The sequence below is a fragment of the Theropithecus gelada genome, chromosome 16 (assembly GCF_003255815.1).
Source record: "Theropithecus gelada isolate Dixy chromosome 16, Tgel_1.0, whole genome shotgun sequence".
In the NCBI taxonomy this organism is placed as follows: domain Eukaryota; kingdom Metazoa; phylum Chordata; class Mammalia; order Primates; family Cercopithecidae; genus Theropithecus; species Theropithecus gelada.
Genome location: NC_037684.1, coordinates 12,935,275 through 12,957,827, shown reverse-complemented (window position 1 = coordinate 12,957,827; position 22,553 = coordinate 12,935,275). Strand labels below are relative to the sequence as shown.

Below are 22,553 nucleotides of genomic sequence, written 5' to 3'. Positions count from 1 at the left end.
GCTTTGCTGTCTAACTACCACCTCCTTCAGGAGTTTCTCATGCACTTACCATCCACCAGCACCCACTGGCTTGCCAGACTCGATGGTTAGGCACTAGGATGTCACAGTGATTGGAAACCTCATGGTTTGCTATCTGGTGGTGAAGTCACATAGTAACCCCGAAATTGAGCAGAAATAAGCAGTGAGAAAATGTAGTGAAAGAAAGGCTGCATTTATCATGGTAACAAATCAGGTGACACACCTAACGAGAAATGTGCAGGGTCACTTCAAGGAAACCTGAATACGCTTGAAGGACCAGAAAACCCTTCAGCAAATAGAAAAGGATGCCTATCAGTCTTCTCTAAGTAAATTTATAATTTAAAGCACATCCAATAAAAATACAAATAAGCTCCTTTTTTTTTTTTTTTTTAAACACTATAAGCTTATTCTAAAGTTTATGTGAAAAAATAGACAAGACTAGCCAAGAAAACTCTGAAGAAGATCAGGGAGGCCCAGTCCTGCCAAACACTAAAACCTATTATCCAGTCTCAACAGTTACAAGACTGGCGTGTGAACAGGCACACATTCATATGGGGATTTAGTGTTCAGAAATAAGGCACCTCAACCAGGGGAGGAAAGTGGACGACTCAATTAGTGATCCTGGGACAACTGGATAGCTCTCTAGAAAAAAATAAAAATTGGATTCACACCTCAAATCAAGGCCAGGATAAATTCCAAAAGGATCAATGGTTTAAATGTAAAAATAAATCCATAAAATACTAGAAGAAAAGTCCCTTATAAGTAAAGAGGGGATTAGGGCTTTCAATAACTCAAAATCCAAAATCCAGAAGGAAAAGATTGATCAATTCAATCAAAAGCATCGGCGTGGGAATATCACTACAGGCAAAACCAAACGACAAACGATAACCTGGACATGTGTAACTGATATCACAGATAAGAGCTACATCCTCCTAATTTATAAGAGTTCTTAGAAATTGATATCAAAAACCTACAAGAAAAATGAGCAAAGGATGAGAAAAGCAGTTCACAGGAGAGGAAATTTATTAAAAGAAGGTGCTTAACCTTACTCATAATAAAGGAAATGCAAATTAAAGCTAAAACTGGTATCCACTCTTCTCCTGTCAAGCTGACAAAAATCCAGAAGTTTGTTCTCCCACCCTTATTGGTAAGGCCACAGTCAGTGGTGGAAATATATACATCAGTACAGCTCCCATGGAGGGGAATTTGGTGATAGTTTCAAAGTTACAAATCCACGTACCCTTTGAACAGGCCATTTATCTCGCAGATATACTTGGCACAGTGTAAAATGGCATACATACAAGCTTAATCAGAAGAGCAAAGAATAAAAAAAATCTAATTCCTTCAATAAGAGCTGGCTACATGATTTCTAAAACAATCATTCGATAAAATTCTATGCAGCTGCAGGCCGGGCGCGGTGGCACATGTCTGCAATCCCAGCACTTTGGGAGGCCAAGGCAGGCAGATCACCTGAGGTCAGGCATTTGAGACCAGTCTGATCAACATGGTGAAACCCTGTCTCTACTAAAAAAGGAAAAATACAAAAATTAGCTGGGCGTAGTGGCAGGCACCTGTAATCCCAGCTATCCAGGAGACTGAGGCAGGAGAACTGATTGAACCTGGGAGGTGAAGGTCGCCGTGAGCCAAGAGCGCACCATTGCACTCCAGCCTGGGTAACAAGAGCGAAACTCCATCGCAAAAAAAATTTAAAATAATAATAATTCTGTGCAGCTGCAAAAGGGATGAGGAAACTCTCTCTGAATGCACTATTCTCTAAGAGATATTAAGTTTACAGAGCAAGATGCAAAAAATGTTTCCATAGTATGTCACCTTTTGTGTGTAAAAGAGGGGATTCCAGATTACACATTCTGTCTGTGTGCAAAAACAAAACAAAAATGCTGAAAGGAAATTAGTAACTGTGGTTGCCTGTACTGGGGGTTGAAACAAACAGTGGATCAGGAACAAGTAGAAAGAGATGTTGTATTGTAGACATTTTAATTTATTCAATGATTTATGTTTAAAGCTTGTGAAAGTACTTCCTATTCATAAATAAAATTTTAAGATGCAAATAGGTACAAAATTACAACTTTGGCAAGTACTAGCTTGAAAAGTTGCATAATGCTCTGACAGCATAGAATGAGGACCCCAAGCTTTCTCTCTGAAGAAGGTGCATTTGAGCTTGGATCCCGCAGCTCAGGAGTAGCTACCTAGGCAAAGAGGGTGGGAAGATAGTCCCAGGGCTAAGGGTGGGGCAGTCAGGCCTATGCTGATTATGAAGCCCAGTGGCTAGAGGAGGAAGTCACATATTTATGTGGGGACTAATGAGTGCTACTTTGTGACTGAGGAACTGCAGTCCACACCTCTAGCCCAGGGGCTAATGCAGCCCCTCCCACAGTTGGACTCACTGGGTCAGAAATCATAAACCGGCCCTTCCTCCTCAGCAATCTGGGATACCCACATGCCACCATTTCCACATGGTGCTGCAGGATACAGGTCCCACCTATGCCCCAGTGAGGCCGTCCCCAACTTCCTGAAGCCCAGGTATTTCTAGAAGCTTATTCAGAAGAGAAGAGGAAGAAAGCTGGGGGAAGCAGCTTCCCTTCCCATCTTATGGTTGCCTGGCACAGGACCCTGCTGGGTGTGGGAAGTAGTGGCAGGCAGGAAGGAACAGTGGGCAGGCAGCTTCTGTGGCCAGAAGAACAGCAGAAGCAAAGCTGAATTCAGGCCACCTGGAGGCAGCGCATCCAGCCCGAGCCCCATGGTCCTTTCTGCTCCTGCCTGGCCCAACCGCGGGACTGGAGCTGACTCCCTCTGCCCTCCTGAACCTGCCCTCCAAGGTTCGGACTGGAAAATTTCTTGTGGGCTTCTGCTGTGAAGGCTTTCCTAATCCCACAACAAAAACCCACAAGGAGTGTTCTAGTCAGAGCTCAGTCCTGTCTTTTACGAGGTTCTGGCCATGTGGTCTGAGAGGTTCCTGTTCCAGGGCCCCATCTGCCACACAGGACAGGCTACCAGGCCCAAGACTTCAACCTAAGGTCCTCAGACTTCAGAGGAGAGCAGCATTCATGGAAGAAGGGCATCTTGAATTATAGGAAAACCCGGATTATCCCAAAATGACTGTTCCACACCCCCGACCCCGACAGTCAGGGCTTCCTGCTCTTTGAGGCCTTAATGCACCCACAAGCAGACACATGGGCTCTCAGCCACCCTGCTCATCTCCGGGCATGAGGAAATGGGGTGGCTTGGGCCCAGGGATCTCCAGGCTAGAAGGACACTGAGTCTACCTGTTGGACCCCAAGATGATACCGCAGCCACTCTCATGGGCTCTCAACTTGCCCTTTCGCGAGGAGAGAGCCCAGCCCTTTGGGCAGGAGTTGGGGGTGAGGGCTGCCGATAGGAGGCAGCTGCTCAAGCTCCTGGGATACCATGAGGATCCCTAGGAAAAGTCCAAGCTCATGTGGCTGGAGAAAGTCCCTTGAGGCCTAGAAGCTTTCAGGGCAAGCTGAAAATGTAGAAGTGGTTGTGCAGATGGAAGGGCAATTCCCAATACAATGTGGCTTTTCCCCAGCCTCTTGCACTGAGAAGCCAAGAAGGGTGACTCCTTCACCCTTCAATGAGAGCTCACCACTCCCACAGGCACGGGCCAAGGGGCAGAAGAAAGTCAACATCCAAATGGGTTGCTGTGCCCTGATATGTCCCTCCACAGCCCTTGTCTGAATGGCCAGAGGCTGCTCCCTCTTCAAGGGTGCTCTAAATTGGTGAAGATACCGCAGCAAGAGCCCTGGGTACGGAAAGGCAGTGGAGAAGCCCAGGACACTGGACCGGGAGGCAGAAGGCCTGGGTCCAAGATGGTACCTGGGCCCTGCCACACCCACAGGGCTGTTGCAGCCAATAAACTGCAAGTATGGGTAAGTGTGAGGATGAAGGGAGAAGGAAGATGCTCTGCGTCCCACTCATCCAGGGAGAAAGCTGAGTTCCCGTGGGTAGTATCCCTGTGGCCAAAGCAAGGGAAGCCCCAGGCAGGCATGACAGGTGTAGCCAGGGGCACGTCCAGCATCACAAGCCCATCAAGCAGCCTCACTGGCCCTGACTCTATGCAGGTTGTCACCAACCACTCATAGACCCAGGGAGAGCCACTGAAGAGGTTAGCCAGGCTGTGAAAAGCTACTGCTAGGCTGTGAAGGCCAGAGCACTCTCTCCCACTTCCTACAGAAGGCCCAGTTTTCCATCCCTTAACCCTCTCCCCTCTCACTTTCTAGAGGTTGGAGAAAAGAGGAGTCCTCTGAGACATCCCCACAGCTGGTAGCCCTGACAACAAGCTGGCGCATCCAAGATCCTCTCCAGGCTTGGATCCCTAGGGACAAATGGCCACCCAAAGATGCAGCTCCCCCCAAGCTCTGTATTCGCCCCCCATGGGGTCTGTGTGTGTGTGTGTGCAGTCATAGGCCAGGTTCCCTGGCCTCCCAACACAGAGACCCTCCCTATCCTTTGAGGCTGGTGCCACAGCCTGGCCAAGCACAGGAAGTTAGGTAGGAGTTGACTGGGAACAAAGTCTTGACCAGGATGGTGCCCTGGGAGACCCAGGAAGCCCCTCTGCCTCTAGGCTGAAATGCCCTGGGGCTCGGGGAGGTGGGAACTTGGCTGATCCTCCCCACTGGAAGTCTGCCCGCCCTGTATGGGAAACCCAGTATAGGGACTCACAAACCAGATAAGTCGGGAGTTGACGGCGTTAATTAAGCATTCTCCTAGCTGCTTGTTTATAGCTCACCAATGACTCAGAAGAGAACTGAACAGATTCTGAGAAATTAAAACTAGAAGTTCGTTGCCAGTTACATACCCATCACTCAGAAAAGAAACATGGCTGGAGTTTTCCATAGGAACTATGCTTCAGAGCTGGGGCGTAAAAGCGGGACATACCTGCACACCTCGCAACCTCAGCAGCCACACCTGCATCTCGAAGCCTCCACTGCCCCTGCCCTGCACTTCTGCAGTAACCATGGGCAGTCTCGAGGGGTGGGGCCTGTGCCCTGGCGGATAGTACCAGGTCCCCAGACTTCTGTTTGCCACACACTAGAGCTAAAAATTTCCACATAAAAATCTCTTTTTTGTGGACTTGCCAGGGCCAGATGGGGAAAGAATGAGCTTGGGCAGCCTGGATGGGGCGTCAGCAGCATCCCTGGGGCTTCAGAACTCTTCTGTAAGGGCCAGGCCAAACCCAGCAGGAGCTAACACGGGAGCCAGAGCAAGGTCTTTCCTTCCAGAAGCAGGCGGCTGTCAAGCCAGGCAGATGGTACATACCAAAGAGGGGCTTCGGAATGCATCCGTGACTGTTGCTCGAAAAGGCTTACTCCCCTTGTGTTATGTTCCAGCAAGGGAAGATTTTGGGGAACTGAAGTTGAGACCTGACTGGTCACCTTTATCATCATAGCTGCCATTTATTTAGCACCTCCTATGTGCAAAGTGCTTCCTGTATACCCTCTCATTTATGTCTCACAACCATGAAAGGTTGTGAGATATGGTCATCTCCATTTTCTAGACAAGGAAAGTGAGGCTCAAAAAGTCTGAAACAATTGCCCAGAGTTACCCAGCCAGTAAGTGGTGGGGAAGGAAGTCCAGCTCTCTGCACGCCTTAGAGGCTTGAGCTCCTTCCCTAAACTGGTCAGTGAGTGCCAAAGCCTGGAGCTGGATCCCGGAGTGGATTCTCCCCGTCCCCATCCTGGCCTTTCCCATCCCTAATACTGCCCCAGACTTGCCTCCCGAGGCCAGGCAGCCCCCATCCTTACATGGCCAAAGGGGTCCAGGTGGTTGTTTGTCAGCTTCAACTTCTGGAAGGAGACCAGCTGCCGCATCCAGTGGGCCCCTGTGGCAGGAGAATCCGGGTGGACATACAGCCTTCCTGGCATGGCCGGCTCAGCCTTCCCTGCCACCATCCTGCCAACAGAGCAGATAAGAGCGGGCGATTACTCCAGGGGTGGGTGAGGCCAGATTCCCTGTCCCCTCTTGGAGCAAACCCCCATTGACCAGAGAAAAAAATAGCTGCTGGTCCCACCATATTGTCAAATTAGTACTTCCAGAGTAGGAGTGAGGGACGGAGGAGAGAACGCTGAGGAGGAGACAGCAGTTCTGAATCTCCTTGATTTTACTGCAGTAGAAAAAAAAGGGAGGTTACAGGGAAATGGGATCATTTAATTGAAGGACTGGGGCTAATCACAAAAATATTGTGAGGAGCTTTAGGCACTCCTGTGTATATTTACACTTACGATTTAAAAACTTTTTTTCTTTTTAAGAGACAGGTTCCCACTCTGTCACCCATACTAGTGGTATGATCATAGCCCCCTGCAGCCTCCAATTCCTGGGCTCAAGCAATCCTTCTGCCTCAGCCTCCCAAGTACCTGTGACTACAGGCGTGGAACCCATGCTCAGTTAACTTTTTAAAATTTTTATGGAGACAGGGATCTTACTATATTACCCAGGCTGGTCTCAAACTCCTGACCTTCAAGTCTTCCTCCTGCCTCTGCCTCCAGAGTAGCTGGGATTACAGACATGAGCCACCACACCTCGTATGATTCTGATTGTCACATGTTATAAATTATATTATTTAGAGGGAGCTTCTCAGAGGACCTAGACAACTCTCAAATGGCTAGTCCCCAAAACAATGGTAAGAACTTCATTGGTAGCTCTCCCCACAGCCAGAGCCTGCTCTGAGTTCTAGCCCAGAGAGGGAGAAGAAACAGAAGCATGGCCCTTGCCAGGACGTGGCCACCAAATCCTGCCTCCTCAGTCCAATCTCTCCAGCTCTGTGGCTCACCTGCCACGGAGCGCAGTGTCCTGGCTGGCTGCTCGCTCCTGGAGCGCTGTTCTGAGCTCCCAGGCAGTCAGGGACTAAGGAGTTGGCCTCATGAAAGGTAGCCCAGCATTTATTTACCTGGCCCCTTTTGGTTTTGTGTCTTCACCTCTCTATGTCTCCCAGCCCCTTGCCAAAGGTTCCTATCCACCAGCCCCCTGGTGGAGCCTCACTTTGTCTGGATGGCTGGAGGGGCCTGAAGCCAAGGGGAACATGAAGAAACAGGAGAGTGCCTCCACACACCAGGTAATGGCCCTGCTCTTAAAGTCCCCAAGAGAACTGCTTCCATCTTCCCCACAGTGAAGCACTGACAGAGTCTAAATCTGGCCAGTGTTAATGATTTGTCTGTCACCTGACAGCATAGTCACCAAGTCCTGACTGTCCATGGCCATAAGGAGAGTACAGACCCTTGCAATCCACCAACTCCCAAACATGCAGCTGGTTTTCAGCCCAACCCCAGCCCCACCTGCAGCAGGCATGCGGACATTTGCTGACCACCTCAGCCTCTGCAAGGCCAGTTCCAGGCAGTGAACTCCAGCCTGCAGACCTGGGCAGTCACTCAGGTAGCTAAGAAATCCCCCAGACAAAACACTAGGTGGGGGCGTGCGGCAAGTGGGCAGTTGAGGGAAGGTGGGCCATGCGGTGAGGGGCCACTTACCATTTGTTGTCACAGAACTTGTAGCGATGGTCATCGGCGGGGACGATGTCAATCAGCAAGATGTACTTGGTCTTGGGGTTCATGCCTGTGACTTTTACCTTGTAGCTGGGGAACATCCTCCTGGGGGAGCCGAGGGGTGAGGCGGAGCATGTGGACAGAGCACCAGGAGAGGTGGAACAAAGTGAGCAAGGCGGCAGAAGGCCACTAACAGGTGCTGCCCTTTTGGCCAGCGATCTTAGCATTGGTCACAGCTGTGTGATCTGCGCAACTCACTTCCCCCTCTGCCCGCGCTGCACAGGGAAAAGGTGGCACTGGCTGCTGTCTCTGAGCCCCTGCAGCTCTCAGTCTGTGTCTAGGAGGAGAGTTTACCCCATTTCCCAAATTCACTTATCCCCTCCCCCATGATTCCCTAAGACTTGGGGCTAGTGCGTGTGAGCAGCTGAAGCACAGAGACCCCAGTCAGGATTGTGGGAGCAGATTCTGACGCCAACCTTGCTGCCTTAATTTCCCTCCTGTCCTTTGCCAGCCCAGACACAACTGAAGTTCTGGGGTGCAATTATAGGGGGCCGGAAACCCCCATCAGCTGCTTCCACAAATAATGGGCTGCCTCCTCTGGGTCATGCCTCTGTGGAAACCTTTAGGCCTAAAACCAGCTCGCGGGAAAACAGGAGACTGCCGTCCAAAACCCTGCTAGGTTTGGGTTCTGGTGTTATCTGTCACGGGTATTTCTCCCTGTGAACACCTCACCGGGACCTGTGCACCCTGAGTATCAGGGGAAAGTCGGTCCAGGAGCCTCATGGATAAGAGAGGGCAGGGATTCTGAAACCACTTGCCATGGTCACAGCCTGGACCCCATTGACAAGCCTTAGGCAACTTACTTGAACCTCTCTGTGCCTTGGTTTCCTTATCTCTAAAACAAGGATAACATTACCACCTATCTCATAGATTGCTGCGTGAATGACCACAGACCCCTGCTGCACTGCACCCTCAGCAAAGTAAATGGAGAAGTGGTATGACCTACTTCTATGAAAATGGGTTCACCAAAACCCAGAAAGTTTGCCATTTCCTGCAGCCCATGCTGAGGCTGTCCAGGGCCTTGAGGTTCAGGGCACATTCCAGAGGGGGCTTCCGCACACCCCTCAGCACATACGCACACACAACAGCACAGTGCATACACAAACGCGCTGGGCACAGCTCCCCTGGTCACTAGGTCCCCGACTTCAGCAGAGGGAAGAACGGAACTTCCTCACCATCCTCCTCAGACTCCATCCCCCACCCCCAGCTGATCTCCCACAAAGGTGTTCCCCAAGAGAAACAGGATCCAAACCCAGCTGAAGACACAATGAAGACACTAAGCCCCACTGAGCTGTGCCACGGCCCGGCTGGTCCACTCTGGGACAACCAGCAGGTAGTTCTCTGCCTCTTACTAACCCAAGACAGTATGGGACCCTGGAGAAGCTATCCAAGATGCCACAAACAGATTATCAGAGGCCCCTATTTTGTCACCAGGGGCACCAGCTTACCTGGACAGGACAGGGCTTCCAGAAGGGATCAAGGACTCTATAAGCTGGCAGGCCCTAAGCCCAGGCCAGGACCCCGACTGAGGCAGAGGGTTCACTTCCTTGCCAGCCCACGCCCCGCCCAGCCCCACCTGTGCCCCTCTCTTGCTGGAGGAGAGGCCTGTGCAAGCACTACAGGGCGGGGAGGTAGGGATGTGGGGTGTGTGTGCCCAGGCACATGTGAGCGGGTGTGCGAGTGCGCATGTGTGGATGTGTGCGTGCCTGGAGGGAGGAGGGAAGTTCTAGCTGCAAGTCTAGGGACTTATAAACCGTGTGGAAGAATTTGTCTCAGATGTCAATTGAAAGCATTTTCAAATGTCCACCCCGCCCCCTCTCCAGGAATGGGGGAAGTGAGGGGCTCAGGAACCCAACCCTGCCTCCCACTTACCAGCCCCGCTATGGGGCCTGGGGGCGCAGCTGGAGCTTGCACCACCCTTTCCCGGCCCTGCCTCTCTCCTGGTGGGCCTACAGCTGAAGCAGGAAGGGCAGCAGCTGCCTCACCTCCCCCTTCCCTGGGGTGAGGCCAAGAATCCTGCCCCCTCCAGGCCACCATTTTGTAACTGCCACAGAAACAGCCACAAAATGGGGCAGTTCTGGCCATACTTGGGCTGGCCTGGCACCGGGGCCCTGCACTCAGCTTGTCTCCTGTCATCATTCCAGGTGGCAACAGTAGAGGACAGCCATGGCTTCCCTCCAGGGCCAGTGTCCACACAGGGGGCTGGGAGCGAAGGGCTCTCTGCCACTTTGGCAGGCATCATAGCCTAGGCTGAGAGGAGGCTAAGGGGCCCTGGCCTTCCCCTCTCCTTCTCCCTGCTGGGCTTCATCTCCACAGCTCAGGAGGCCAGGCTGACACTGACTGAGTGCTTTCGGCAAGGCCTTTGAGGAGGCTGCTCTCTGCAGCCCCAGCTGGTGTCTTAGGACCTGGCCCCTCCTGGAAGCTGATCATAGGCCAGATTCCTGACTGATAAGGAGATGTGGCATCCGTGCAGGAAGGGGGAGTACCTCCCAGCCTCGCGTCCCCTGCCCACCAGTTCCCCTCTATCTAAGGCATCAGCGCTCAGGAGCTGAGGGACTAGGATGTCTGGTCTGAATGAGGAGTTCAAAAGCCCTCTGCTCGGGGCTGACCTGCCTCAGGCAGTTCCATTGCCTTCAATGCAACAGATGTCTAGGTCTTGGCAGGGTCCAGTTGGGGGACTGCTTCTGAGCCATGCAGAACCCACTCTGGGGTGGGGTGGGGGGCCCTAAGCACTATCATTTCCCTGCCTAGGTGGCTCCAGAAGGAGGAAGGGTCCACCCAGGGTTGGGGAAGGGCTGCCTGTGAAGGTGAAGCCCTCTCTGTCCCCTCCATCGGCTTCCTGCCCAGGTCGAGGGGAGAATTCAAGGCCTCATGGGCATCTGCCCTTGGGTTCCTGAAGGGACTAAAGTTGGTGCCTAGATGCCTGACTTGGGGGTGTTCACCAGCGTGTCATGCCTCAGGCGACAGAGGCCAGGCTGGGTTTGGGAGCTGTGACTTCCTATGAGCTCTGCCTCTCTAATGAAAGGTTTGAAATGATGGAGTGAGATGTAAATTGTTTCTGTGATTTATGGCATAGAATGTACCTGAAAACCAACACCCTACGGTGGAAAGCAACGCCTCCCCGTTTGTGTGTTGGGGTGGGGGAGGTGACCAAGAAGGAAAGCACTGCGGGTGCCGCCTGTCTCCACACAGGCCCTGCCACCAGCGCTGGCGGTGACGCCCGCCTGTCCCCGACACTCCGCGCTCTACCTCTGGGTCCGCCCCGGCGAGCCCTCTCCCTGCGCGTTCCTCCGCTCCCCTCCCTGCACCCTCTCTCTACGCCCCCCACCCTCTCCCTGCTCCCACCCCGTCCTCCTGTCCCTCCCTCTTCTCAGCCCCTCGGCACCCTTTCCACTTGCCCGGCACCTTCTCTCCGCGCCCCAAGCGCCGTCTCCATGCTCCCCTAGTTCCCCGCGCCCCGTCGGGATCTCGCGCCCCCAGACAGATGGGGGCTCCCCCCGGCACACGCGGAAACGGCTCCGCCAGGGGAATAAACAAGCCGCCTGCTCGCCGGCCCGGGAGGAGATGAAAGCCCGGGGCTTCTCCTCTGATCATGAAACAGGCTCTGAAAGGGTGCGGGGCTGGAGCCTTTATCTATTCATACTCGGAAATGGCTTTAGAATGAACTGCTAAGATAAGCTTCCTCGGACATTTCTCGGTGTTGGAGGCGTGCGGGGAGCGGCGCAAGGGTTTGGGGCTTTTTTTATTCTGGCAACAAATCCATAACTGCGAACTCACTGCTGAGAGGGAACACGCAAGTTCTAGATGCGCTCCGAGAGCCCCGGGAGCTCCCCGGCCAAAGCAGTGGCCAAATTCAAGGTGCTTATTCGCAGCGCCCTTCCTGGGGAGAGGGACAGAGACTACGGGATACCCCTAGATTCTCTCCACCTGGAGGGTCCCCCAATCCCCAACCCCTCTGCAGCCCCGACTTTCTCGGAGGTCCCTGGGGACTCCAGTAACAGCTACACGGACCCTCCCTTAATGTAGGGGAACACCAGCCGGAAGGGGTCAGAAGTCTAGAGAGTGGTTTCAAGGGTGGGGATGGCGCTCACTGGGTAGGCACACAAGGATTCTGGGGCGGTGGTGGTGATGATCTATTTCTTTATCTGGATGAAGGTTACACGAGTGTGTTCATTTTGTGCAAGTCTGTAAAGCTGCATCCTTAAGACGCGTGGACTCTTCTGTAGGAATGTTCCACTTCAATACATTTAGGTTAAAAATTATATATGTGTGTACACATACACAGGCGCCTTGGAGCCCAGAGTCTGAAAAGAACCCTACAGCAGTAAAACGGCAGGGGTCCCCTGAAAACCCTTTGTTTCTCCAATCCTGATGTGAGGGTGGGGGCGGGCACTCTTCAGGAGGAATCCTGGGTGTGCAGGGAAAAGCCCAGAGCCCAGGGCCCAGCGTCCAAGGCTGGGGTTTGGAGTGGGGCTGCTGGTGCCACCTACGCTGAGACCAAGCCTTTTATAGCCAAGTGAGTTGATTTTGAAGCTAATAAATCGATTCCCACATTTCACACACACATACACAGAGGCATACACACACAGTTTTCTAATTCACCCAAAGCATATTTAAGAAATCTTTTCCCTGAGGGAGGGGCAGGGGTGAGAGTGTGTGGAATGGATGTTGTTTTGGAAGATCAGTTGCTTCTCTTAGATTTTTTTTTAAGGCACTTCCTTCTGATAGACTTTTGCTTTCAGAAAATACTTTAAAAAGAGATCAAAGCACTCTCTCCCCAACCCACTTTCCCAGTGTCTTCAACCCTTACTTCTCTTATCATCCACGCCACTGGGCTCTGACGCTCTGTATACAGAGTGAGGGCAATTGGCTTTGAAGCCCCGGATTAAGCCGGGCCAAATCCTTGCCTCAGAATAACAAACAATACAGGTTCAACAGGAGTTCTCATCGGTAGTTCATTTTTCAAACGCAAATTCACTGTCACTAACACAAGCAACATTGAACTCAACAGGCTATGAAGGCTGATAGTGGAGATTTATCTGGTGGCAAAACCATGACCTAGGAGTAGGGCAGTGAGATGGTTAGGCAATTTTCATTTCGGGGAGGTTTATATTTGAATTTTTTTGTGGAGCTCACTTTTATCTATGTTTGGGAGAAAATGCAGTTTCTCACATGTATCAAGCTTGGCAGGGATGTGGGGAGGCCAAGAGAGGGATCCGCTGTCTGCGGTTATCAGCATGAACCCTCTGGACACAGAGATCCAAGAGACTGAGACAGGCTGTGGAGGGCTGTGTCCCCCATTTCACACCTGACATGGAGGTTGCTGAGTATTCAGAAACTGGTGGCTCCCACCGTGGTTGGCATTTTATCCACCAGGCCAAATTGTTTGGCAGTTCAGAGTCACTATCCAGTGAGAGGGATTCTTCTCTCCGTTGACCTTCAAGACTCTCAAGGACCCAAAGGGCTAAGGTAGGAAGAAAACTTGTGACCCGAGAACTCAACCCGGCTTGAGAGCATTCTGGCTCCCCTTCTCCAGGGCCTGCTCCTGCCCAGCCAGATGGCAGTTATCATGTCCCTAATCAGCCAGGGTCTCTAGGGCAGAGCCACAATCCACACTGAATAGGACCCCGTAAAAAAGCAATCAAGGGAACTTATCAAAGTAGGGGTTGTGTTCTGGGGGTGGGGTGCCTCATCTGTTTCCCTGTGTAGACCTGGTAACTGCCTCACTTCCCTTCTCTGGAGTTTGGTGTGTGTTCTCTTGGTTCTCCTCCAGCTCTAGCCATCTAGGAAGCTATGATTCCAGGTTTAGCAGCAAGGCCCAGACTGACAAATGGAAGTGTACCAAGAAGGGTTCCAGTAGAGGCACACAGAATTTGGGGAGCGGGGAGAGGCACTGGACAGGATGTTGAAGAACCACAGCTCAGTAAAGTAAATCAGAGTAAATCAGAGCAATACAGTGGTTGCTGAAGGAGGGGGCAGCTATGAAGGAGGAAATGGGGTCTGTGAGGGGTGAGGGGTTGGGGGCATGAGACTAGTGATTTTCTTAAGAACCAGACCCAATGCAAGGATAAGTTTCTGCCAGAGAAGTGAAAGGCTGTGATGGATCCATAATTGGCCAACATCATCACAGCCATTTTAAAAATATTATCATAATTCCCTAAGGTCCATCTCTAAGCCTCAACTAGGATCAAGCACAAACAGCTACCCGAAGCTGGCCACCTCTGGAAGTGTGTGTATAAGTGTATGTGTTGGGAGAGGGAGGAGGAGGACCTATGCAGATGCAGGAAACACCACTGAGGAAAACCATAAAATGCCTTTTGTTTAAAATGCCAGAGGCCAGACATGCCCGGAGAACATGCTGACCAGTTATTTTCAAGAGACAAGGTTATTTCTGCTGCCTAAAAATGGAAGTTCTGAACCTTTCTCTTTGTTACCTTCTTTCCACACCAGCAGGCACAAGGAATAGCCCCATTCCCCTTCACACTTGATCAAGTGGATTACCCATTTACCAACCATCATCCATGTGATTCCCTGGTTTGAGTCTCACAGTGATAGAAAAGGAAAGGACAGCAGATAGGTCTACGGTCACCATTTCCCTGACACCACTGAGCTACAAGGAGACTGTGACTTGCCCAAGTGCACTCAGCCAGAAAGAGGCAGGGCTTGTGACACCTGGATTCCACTGTCCTCGATGCCTACTCCATGTGGAACCTCTGCCAGCCCCTTCATGAGTCTTCCTTCCCTATCTCCATCCCCAAAATGCAGCAAGCTCAGGCTCTAAAATAAACCTACTTTCTCCCTGATAGAGGCCCTGAGTGGTGATGCCACCTCCCTGGCTAAGACCTGAGGGTGGGCAAGTGCCCAGACCTCCACCCTCAGCAAAATAAAGGAAATTTTATAAGGCCTGCCAGTGAGCAGAGACAGGAAGGACCACAGCACCCCACACACTACACACAGCAAACCAACCGACTTTTTGTTTCCTTTGAATAGTCTATCATTCCCTAAGCGGTTCAGCAGAGCTGAGTTCTCTAAAAAGTAGAAGAAAATACTGAGTGGGATGCCAGACACTTCTCTAATTATTGCTAATGTTATTCACTAGCACTTCTTGTGTGCTTGCATGTGTCAGGAACTCAGTGCTTTCCATACAATGTATGAGGCAAGACCTGTTCTTCTACAGATGGAGTGGGGAGGGTGCTTAAGCAGAGACCCTTAAGTACCTTGTCTGAGGTTGCACAGATGAAAGTAGCTGAGTTGGAACTGGATCCCTCACCCACTGTGTTCTGACTCCCAATTCCTGGCACTCGAGATTTCATCATCTTATTCCTTCAGAATCTCAATTATGAGACACATCCAGGCAAAGGGACATTTTCACACCTACTCTGTCCCCAGGGACCGAAATCAAGTGTGTGTATGTGAAGGGGACAGAGTGGGTGGGGAGGGAGTTCCTGAACCTGAACTTGCCAGCGTCTCTGTCTACAGCAATCCGCCTTCACCTGATAACCGCTCTCCTCCACACTCCAGCCCCCTCCCCACCAGCCCCAGTGAATCTCTCACTCAACCCCCAGTGAGTCTTCCTCCTCTCATCCTCTCCTCCCTGTTCTCTCCCACAGACACCAGCGCATTTTAAAGATGTTTCCACTTTATAAATCATCCTTTTCTGGCAGCCACCGAGAGCCGCTCCCCCAACACACAGGGAGCCCAACGTGGTGCTTTCCCGTTGGCCTGAGATGGGGATGGAAACAGAAGAGCGGTGCCCCTGGGATGAGAAACTTGGGGTTCGAGTCACTCACGAAAATGTATGAAAACCGAAGGGCATAATCTAGTTCCCTCTCCCCATCTGCTGAGAGGCATCTCTGGGTCCGCAATCAATGCACTCCTGAGAAACCTCCTCAGGTCCTCAAAGAAAGGAGAGCAGAGTAGCCCCCCAGGGGGCCAAAAGTGCTGGAGCTGGGACTCTGGGCGTCGCCATCCCTGTTTGGATTCATTTGCATAGCGCTGCCCCTCCCTCTCGGTCTTTCCCGCAAGCCCCGGGTGGCTGCGGTGGCCCCCTGCGGGCTTTGGCGGCCCAGTCCCAAGCTGCGGAGGGAGGTGGCACTGAGGCTGGAGGAGGCAGAGAGGACTCCCACAGGCCACCAGGCTGGGGCCGAGAGGACTTCTAAGGGACCCCCCTGGTCCCCATTGCTCCCCACCGCCATCCCCGGAAGTAAATCTCGCAGCGCTGACCTGCCCGCCTTGGTGATGATCATCTCGGTGCCGGCCTCGTGGAACTTCTTCCAGAGCTCCTTCTCATGCAGCCCCACCTTGATGTTCTCGATGGTCTGGGGATGGGAGGGAGAGAAACTTGTGTCTGCCTGGCCCAGGGCTCCACGCGGAGCCTGAGGAAAGATGAACCAGACCCGAAGAGCTGTGCGGAACCCTGCCTGCCCGGAGCCCACGGCTCCAGATTTCGTTTCACAGAATGATTTTGAACTATTCGTGAATTTAAAAGAATTAATCGGTGGCTAAAACTCCCTCCTTTGAAGCTGCACCTACGGAGGAACCCGCAGAGGACACACATAGTGGCCAGCGCAGGTTAGACGACACTCTTGCACACTCATGAACATTTCCGTGGCGGGCCATCACCACAGGCTCCCCGGGCAGACACAGACAGGGAGAGGCGCACGCACCCTCGGCCAGGTGCGCGCCTGCAGATAGTGCACACAGATCCCCAGGCGGCATCCCGCGCGCTGTGATCGTTCGATTATCACTGTGAAGCCCTCGACGACGTCCCAGGGGCCTTGGAGCCCCGCAGCGGCTCCCGTGCGCACCGGCGGGGTCGCCTTCTGTTGCCCGCCGTTCGGTCCCAGGCCCTCTACGGGTTGTTGGAGCTGGACACTTGGTCAAGGCTCGCTCCGATGCTCCGGGGGTCTCCTTCGTTCTTACTGCCCCTCTCCTCTATCTCTAGCTCTAACTCTTGCTTGTCCCACAGTAACCCCGAGGGCTCAAAGTGGAGAAGGACCCAGAAGGCAGATAAAGCGAGCCCTGTTCAGTGGAGAACTAACAGGCAGACCGTCCTGAACGTAGCCAGGTCCCCCTGAAAGCAAGTCCTGTCGACGATCGGACGGAATGACGGACACAGGCGACCCCGCAGACAGACCGACGCCCGACTTCTACCCGACGGCTGGCGCAGCCCTACCTGCTCCGCGGCGGCGGCGGCGGCGGCGGCGACGTCGGCCCCAGGGCCAGGGGTGCTGCCTAGCGCGGCTCCGCTGAGGCCAGGCGCTGCCAGCGCGGGCTCGGGGGCGTTGGCTGCGCTGGCCTCGCCGAGCGCCGGGCCCGGGGCCCGGAAGGCCTCCTCGCTCTCGGACAGGCCCTTATCCTGCAGCATCTCCTGCGGGCACAGCACACAACGAATCACTCGCCCAGGTCCACACTCGCCAGAGGCCCCGCAGCCCTCTCCAGCCGATCCCGGGACTTCGTGCGGGGCGCCGAGGCCGCCCTGGAGCACGTGGACCCCGCCCCCTCCTGAGCTGGAGGAGGGAGCCCGCAAGGAGGGCAGGTCCCTCGCCTCCTCCCTTCAGGCTGTGGACCTGGGAGGGTCTGCCTGCCCCTGGGTGTGGGGTTCTGTGATGAGTAGGTCTAGCGGAGGGACCGCCCTCTCAGCATTGCCACCGCTGCACCCCGAGTCCCTCCCTCCTACTGGGCTCCAGTGGAGCCTGAGGCCTGGGTCTTCTCGGTTGTTCCCCAATAACTGGGGTCCAGGCCTCTCTGTGGGCCCAGGACAACCAGGACACTTCCTGGCCATGCAGGAAAGGAGAGCCAGGCTGGAGGGTAGGGCCCAGGCTCCTGCAGCTCCACACCTGTGTGCAGAGAGGTCCTCGGGCCCTCAGGCCCAGCTCACCCATCTGCCCTCACCCAACCCCTCAGACAGCACTGAGGTAGAGACTTCCTGAACCAAAGGCTTTCACTCCAACACAGTCCCCGTCCACACACATCCTCTTCCCATTCTGGCACAGACATGCTCACACCGAAACACAGCCCCTCACACAGCATCCCACCCGCCTGAGCAGCCACACTCTCCTGGGTGACTGATCAGGTTCTGCCCTCTGCCCAGGCCTCCCCTGCCTGGCGCTCGGGTTCAAATTCACAGGCTCACTCAGGCACACTTTAGCGCCACAGGGCTCTGCTTTGGGCCTAAAGACCCACACCCTTCCCAGCAAAGGACCAGGCCAGTAGGCTGGGCCCATTCACAGGAACCTCTTAGACCTGCCTGGCACAGCTACATTTCTTCGGGTGTCTTGGCTGATTCTCTCGCCTAGGCAGATGGCTGCTCCCTGCCCGAAGCATCCCTTAGGGGTGTGCCCGGCTTGCTCCGCTTCGCCTTTCCACCTCCCTGCTCTTCCCCATCCTGCTGGACCTGGGCGCTCCAGCGGGGCTCTCTGTAGGTCTGGCGGCCCCTCTTGAGGTGGAATGCTCCGCCTTTCTCTTCCTACCTTCTTCCCGTTCTCCCGGGGCCCTCCTGGAGCATCCCCGGGCTCAGGCCTCTCGCCCATCCTGTTCAGAGGCCTCCTCATCCCGGGCTCTGACTTCGACTCCCAGGGCCTCGCAAAGTAAACAAGCCAAGTGCAACCGAGGAGATAAAAAGGGGCCGGGGCCACTCCGGGTTGGGAAAAACCCATAAAGATAAGTCTGACAGGCGGGCCGGTCTTCGGCCACAACCCGCAGAGAGTGAGACTTGCTGGACATGGCCAGCGCCAGTACCCGCCTCGGGCCACGTGCGAACGCGGGGCCGAGCCTCGGAAACCCAGGAGTCCCCACACAGGGGGACGCTGCCCCAATAGGGTAGCTGCCCACTCTGGCCAGCGCGCTGGGTCCAACTATATCTAGGACCCCGGCGGGATCGGCGCCAGCGACCGAGCGATCGGCTGGTCCCAGATGTGGCGGCCTGCGGGGTCGCAAGGAGGGGCCGTCTCGCGCTTGGCCCGCATGGCCAAGGGGTCCTCTGCTGGGCTCTTTCACACCCGGAGCCGTGCAGCGGAGCCCTGCGGCTCGCGCCCTGCGCTCTCAGTCCTACGCTCTCAGTCCTGCCGGGTGAGGAGCTGGTTCACGGCCCGCGTCCACTGACGCGGGCCCCACAGCTCGGACTGGGCACGAGGCCTGCGCGGTGTTCTCCTTCCGAGGCTCAGGGTTTGCCTCTTCCTTTTCTCTCCGCCACGAAGCCACATCCCAACCTCGCGACAGCTTGCCCCCTTCCCACCAATTTCCTTTTTTCCCCACCCGGCTGGCCCGGGGCGGCCGTCCCCGCGGTCCTCTCGGACCTCGAGCTTGGGCGCGCTCGGCCGCCCACACCGCGGGGTCCCGCACTCAGCCACGGGTAGCGGTCCGCGCTGGTCTTTCACATCCACTCCTCCGCGCCGCAGCCTCTGCTCCCTTTGCGATGGGGTCTGTTGCTTTCAGTAGCCTCGTTTTCCAAAGACGACAGCATTTTTCTTTTCACTTTTAGGTTACTGGGGGTATGTTTCTTGCACTAGGGGAATTGTTAATATTTCGTACTGTTTTTTAATATTTTAATTGTCCTTATTATAAGAGTAGTATTTTGGTCAGTAGTATTTTGGAACTTTGAGAATATCCTATCGCGTGGATTATTACTCCTTTGTATCTTTAATACTGTATGGTTAAAGTCCTGGTTTGATTCGTTAGCTTACTGTTATTAAATTTGTTGTTTTCCTGACACATTTCAGGGTCGCCTGGCACATTCATAATACTATTACCAATATCTAGTTGACATAGTGTATAATAGGTCACGTTAATCTATTATCATTTTTTAATTTTTGCTTTATATCCCTAATACGTTTCCGTTGCTTGCTCTTCATTTTGTTTATACTTTGCCACGCTATTTCAATAACTTCTTGTTTACCATAACTTGTCATATAACTGTTCTGAAAATTCATGTTAATTTTCTTCACATCCTTATAATACTTCTTGTTATCTAACCACAATTTGTTTTGTTAGGCTTGCTCATAACACTCCAGGTATTATTCTTCAACACACCCTGACGGTATCTTGTTACTTTGTCATTATTTGTAATGTTACAGATCTTAACTCGCTAGTTATTTTTCATCACATCATTACTTCTTGCTGTTTTGTCATACTTTGTAATATTGCTGTAGCTCTTAATACTCTGATTATTTTTCATCACATTGGTACAATACTTCTTATTACTCAACCATTATTTATAATGTTCTTGTGACTATTAATACATTGGTCATAAATTGTCATATTACTCCAGCAATTCTTGTTAATGTGTCTTTATTTACATTACTATTGCTCCTAAGATTTTAGTTAATATGTTTTAATAGCTCGCTATAGTATCAATAATACATTATATTATTATATCACTACCACTAATAATATTTCCCTTAATAGTATTTTCATTGTTCATCTTTCTCCTACAGTTCGTTTCCTAGTTTCCAACAGTTCAGTAATTTGTTACACTATTACTATACGTTATATTAGTGCAATTGGCTTTAATACAACAGTCCTTACATAGTTCCTCCATTTAGAATTACTTTGCTTTAATCTTTTTAAAAATCATGATTACTATTTTCACTTGATTCAGCTTGACTCTGAAAGTTACTACGACTGTATTATTTGAAAGTTCACGTGTTATATCAGTTATGCCGATTAGCCCTTTCTTTGGTAAGTATTCACATTCTAATAATTTTTAATCATCGATCATTATTTATATATCATGTTCCTTGTTTTAATTTTGACTAGTCTTGCATCAAAGGCTCTGAGTCCAGTGTTCTGATCGCTCACATTTCTACATGAATTTTCGCTTCAGTACGGGGCCCTCTTCCTTGGCCTTGCATATTCTGCAAACACCAGTTTCCAGGCCACCGCTCCGCCTGTCACGGCCTTGTTCTTAGGGTGCTGGCGCTATCGATATTTCCATGCTCTTGGGTCCCTAGACCCAATTCGTCGGGTTACACAGAGAGAACGGCTCGTGCCCCAACAACTGGGTGTCTGGCCGAGGCGGCGGCCCGACCCAAGGCACTTCGCGCCGCCTTCCTGCAACTTTGACCGCCCCTGAAGTTCTTCTCTGGGTCGCGAGACTCGCCCCTTTCCAGCTTCTCCTCCTGTCCGACCCCGCAGCCTAACCCTGAGCCCCTGTGGCCCCAGCCCCGCACGCCCAGCTGGTCCCCACTCGGCTGGAACCAACACTCACCCTAATTGCGGTGCCGCATGCGGAGGCGCCAGCGGCCCGAGGTCCCCTGCAGGTTCGGGTCCGAGGAGCGCGGGACGGCCGGGGCTCCGACTCCGCGCCGCTGGGTCAGGGTCCAGCTGCCCGCCGTGCCCTCGGGGCTGGACACATCCCGGCTCTGGAGCGGGCCCTTGATCTCCAAGGCTGCACTTTGGGGCCTCAGCTCCCTTCCCCTCCCTCCCTCCCTCTGGGGCCGCCCCCCCTCCGCGCTGACGTCGCCGCTGTCAATCAGTTCGCGCCCGCTGTCCCCCAGGGAGGGGGGCTCCAGGGTTCCCCGGCGTCGCGGTCCCCAGGACCCCGAGCCCCACGCGAGCAGCCGGCTCCTCCACTGCGCGGCCCAGTGCCCTCCTCTTGGCCCTCGGGCCCCGCGAGCCGGGTAGGGGCTGGGAGCCCCGCATGGTTTAGATTAGAGAGGCGGGAAGCAAGGGCGAGCAGCCCGGCTCAGCCGAGGCTCGACAACCAGGAGGGCTCGCCCGGCCCCGCCGTGCCCGAAGACTAGGGCGCCCCACGACCAGGCCTGGCTATCCGCTGCCGGCGCCCGCTTCCAGGCAGCGGCCTCCACGGACCCCCGGCTGCGGGCTCCCCGCCCGCAGAGCCCCGCTCCCAGCCGTGCGCGCAGTTCATTTGGGAGCCCGGGTCCGGAGGTCGCAGGCGCACACGCGCCTCACAGGCCCACGCTCGGCTTCCCGACCATGCCCACCACGCGGCCTCGCACCTTCAGGTCCTGGGTACAGCCCCTCTGCTCATCCGCCCTCCTTGTCCTGGCCCAGGGGGCCGCGGGCGCTGGACCCGGCCTGGAGCGCCTCGAAGTCGGCCGCGGAGGTCAGGGGTGAGGACAGGGAGGAAGCCCGGTGGCCGGGTGCGGGGCGGCGGCGGCAGGGAAGTGCTGGGCCGGCCTCTGAGTTGGAGCCGAGTCCGGTTCGGGCCTTGACAGAGCCCAGGCCGGGCTGCAAGGTGCCAGGCTTGGCAGAGCCTCCTGGGGAAACTGCGGCCCAGGGCCAGGATTCCGCGGCAGCTCCTTGAGATCCTGGAGAGCTGAAGAGGAAGCCCAATGCTTGCCTAGGCTAGGAAGTGGAGACTGGGGAGCGTCCTGCTCCGAGCCACCCAGTCCTTCCTGCCTCAGAAAGGGAGGCCTGCTCAGCGTCCAGACCTCCCTGCCCAGCCTCTGAGCTCTCTGTCTCCACTTACCTCTGTTTCTCTCTGTCTGTCTGTACCTCCCACAGGACCCAGGCTTTCCACTGGCAGACAGACCCATGTGGACCCCAGCCTGTGCCCCAGGCTCCCAGCCTGTCACATGCCCAGAATCCTGGGGCAGGAACAGGCCTGCCCACCCATCTGCAAAGGCTGCAGAATCCTCATCAATAAGGATCCCCAGAGTGGTCCCTTAGTGCTTAGCATGGGCTGCATCCCTCCCTCCACCTGTGTCCTCTCTGTCCCTTTCCAGATTCTGACCTCAAAAATCAGCTTGAAGGGAAGAGGACAGGGAAATGCTTTTCCTGGATGGGTCTGTGCCTGTTCTAATGCTAGGAAATGGAAAGCCAGCATCAATGCCTCCTTTACCACCCTGCACTCAAAGGTGGAAGCAAAACACCAACTCAGAAAAGCCAGTCGCTGCTGCTGTCAGGAGCCTGAAATCCAGCCCAACAGTGGGCCGCTGCTCAAGTCCCTGTCACCCTTGCAGTACCAGATTCCACCACCCCATCACCATTCCTCTC

General features: G+C 53.8%; 1 protein-coding gene across 2 annotated transcripts in view; it reads right to left on the bottom strand.

Moving 5' to 3' along the window:
* The window catches only part of TBX4 (T-box 4), a 32,439-nt gene extending 11,477 nt beyond the window's left edge, over positions 1-20,962 (bottom strand). Inside the window, exons 1-5 of one of the 2 annotated variants that reach the window (XM_025362503.1) lie at positions 20,803-20,962; positions 16,771-16,965; positions 15,819-15,913; positions 7,521-7,640; positions 5,802-5,949 (exon numbers count right to left, since the gene is read on the bottom strand). In XM_025362503.1, coding sequence (XP_025218288.1) covers positions 5,802-5,949; positions 7,521-7,640; positions 15,819-15,913; positions 16,771-16,962 — 555 coding nt within the window. In that variant the 5' untranslated portion in view covers positions 16,963-16,965; positions 20,803-20,962. Of the gene's footprint in view, positions 1-5,801; positions 5,950-7,520; positions 7,641-15,818; positions 15,914-16,770; positions 17,002-20,802 lie in introns of those variants that run through there. The other variant, XM_025362504.1, reaches the window with a different exon arrangement.
* Between the last annotated feature and the right edge of the window lie 1,591 nt (positions 20,963-22,553).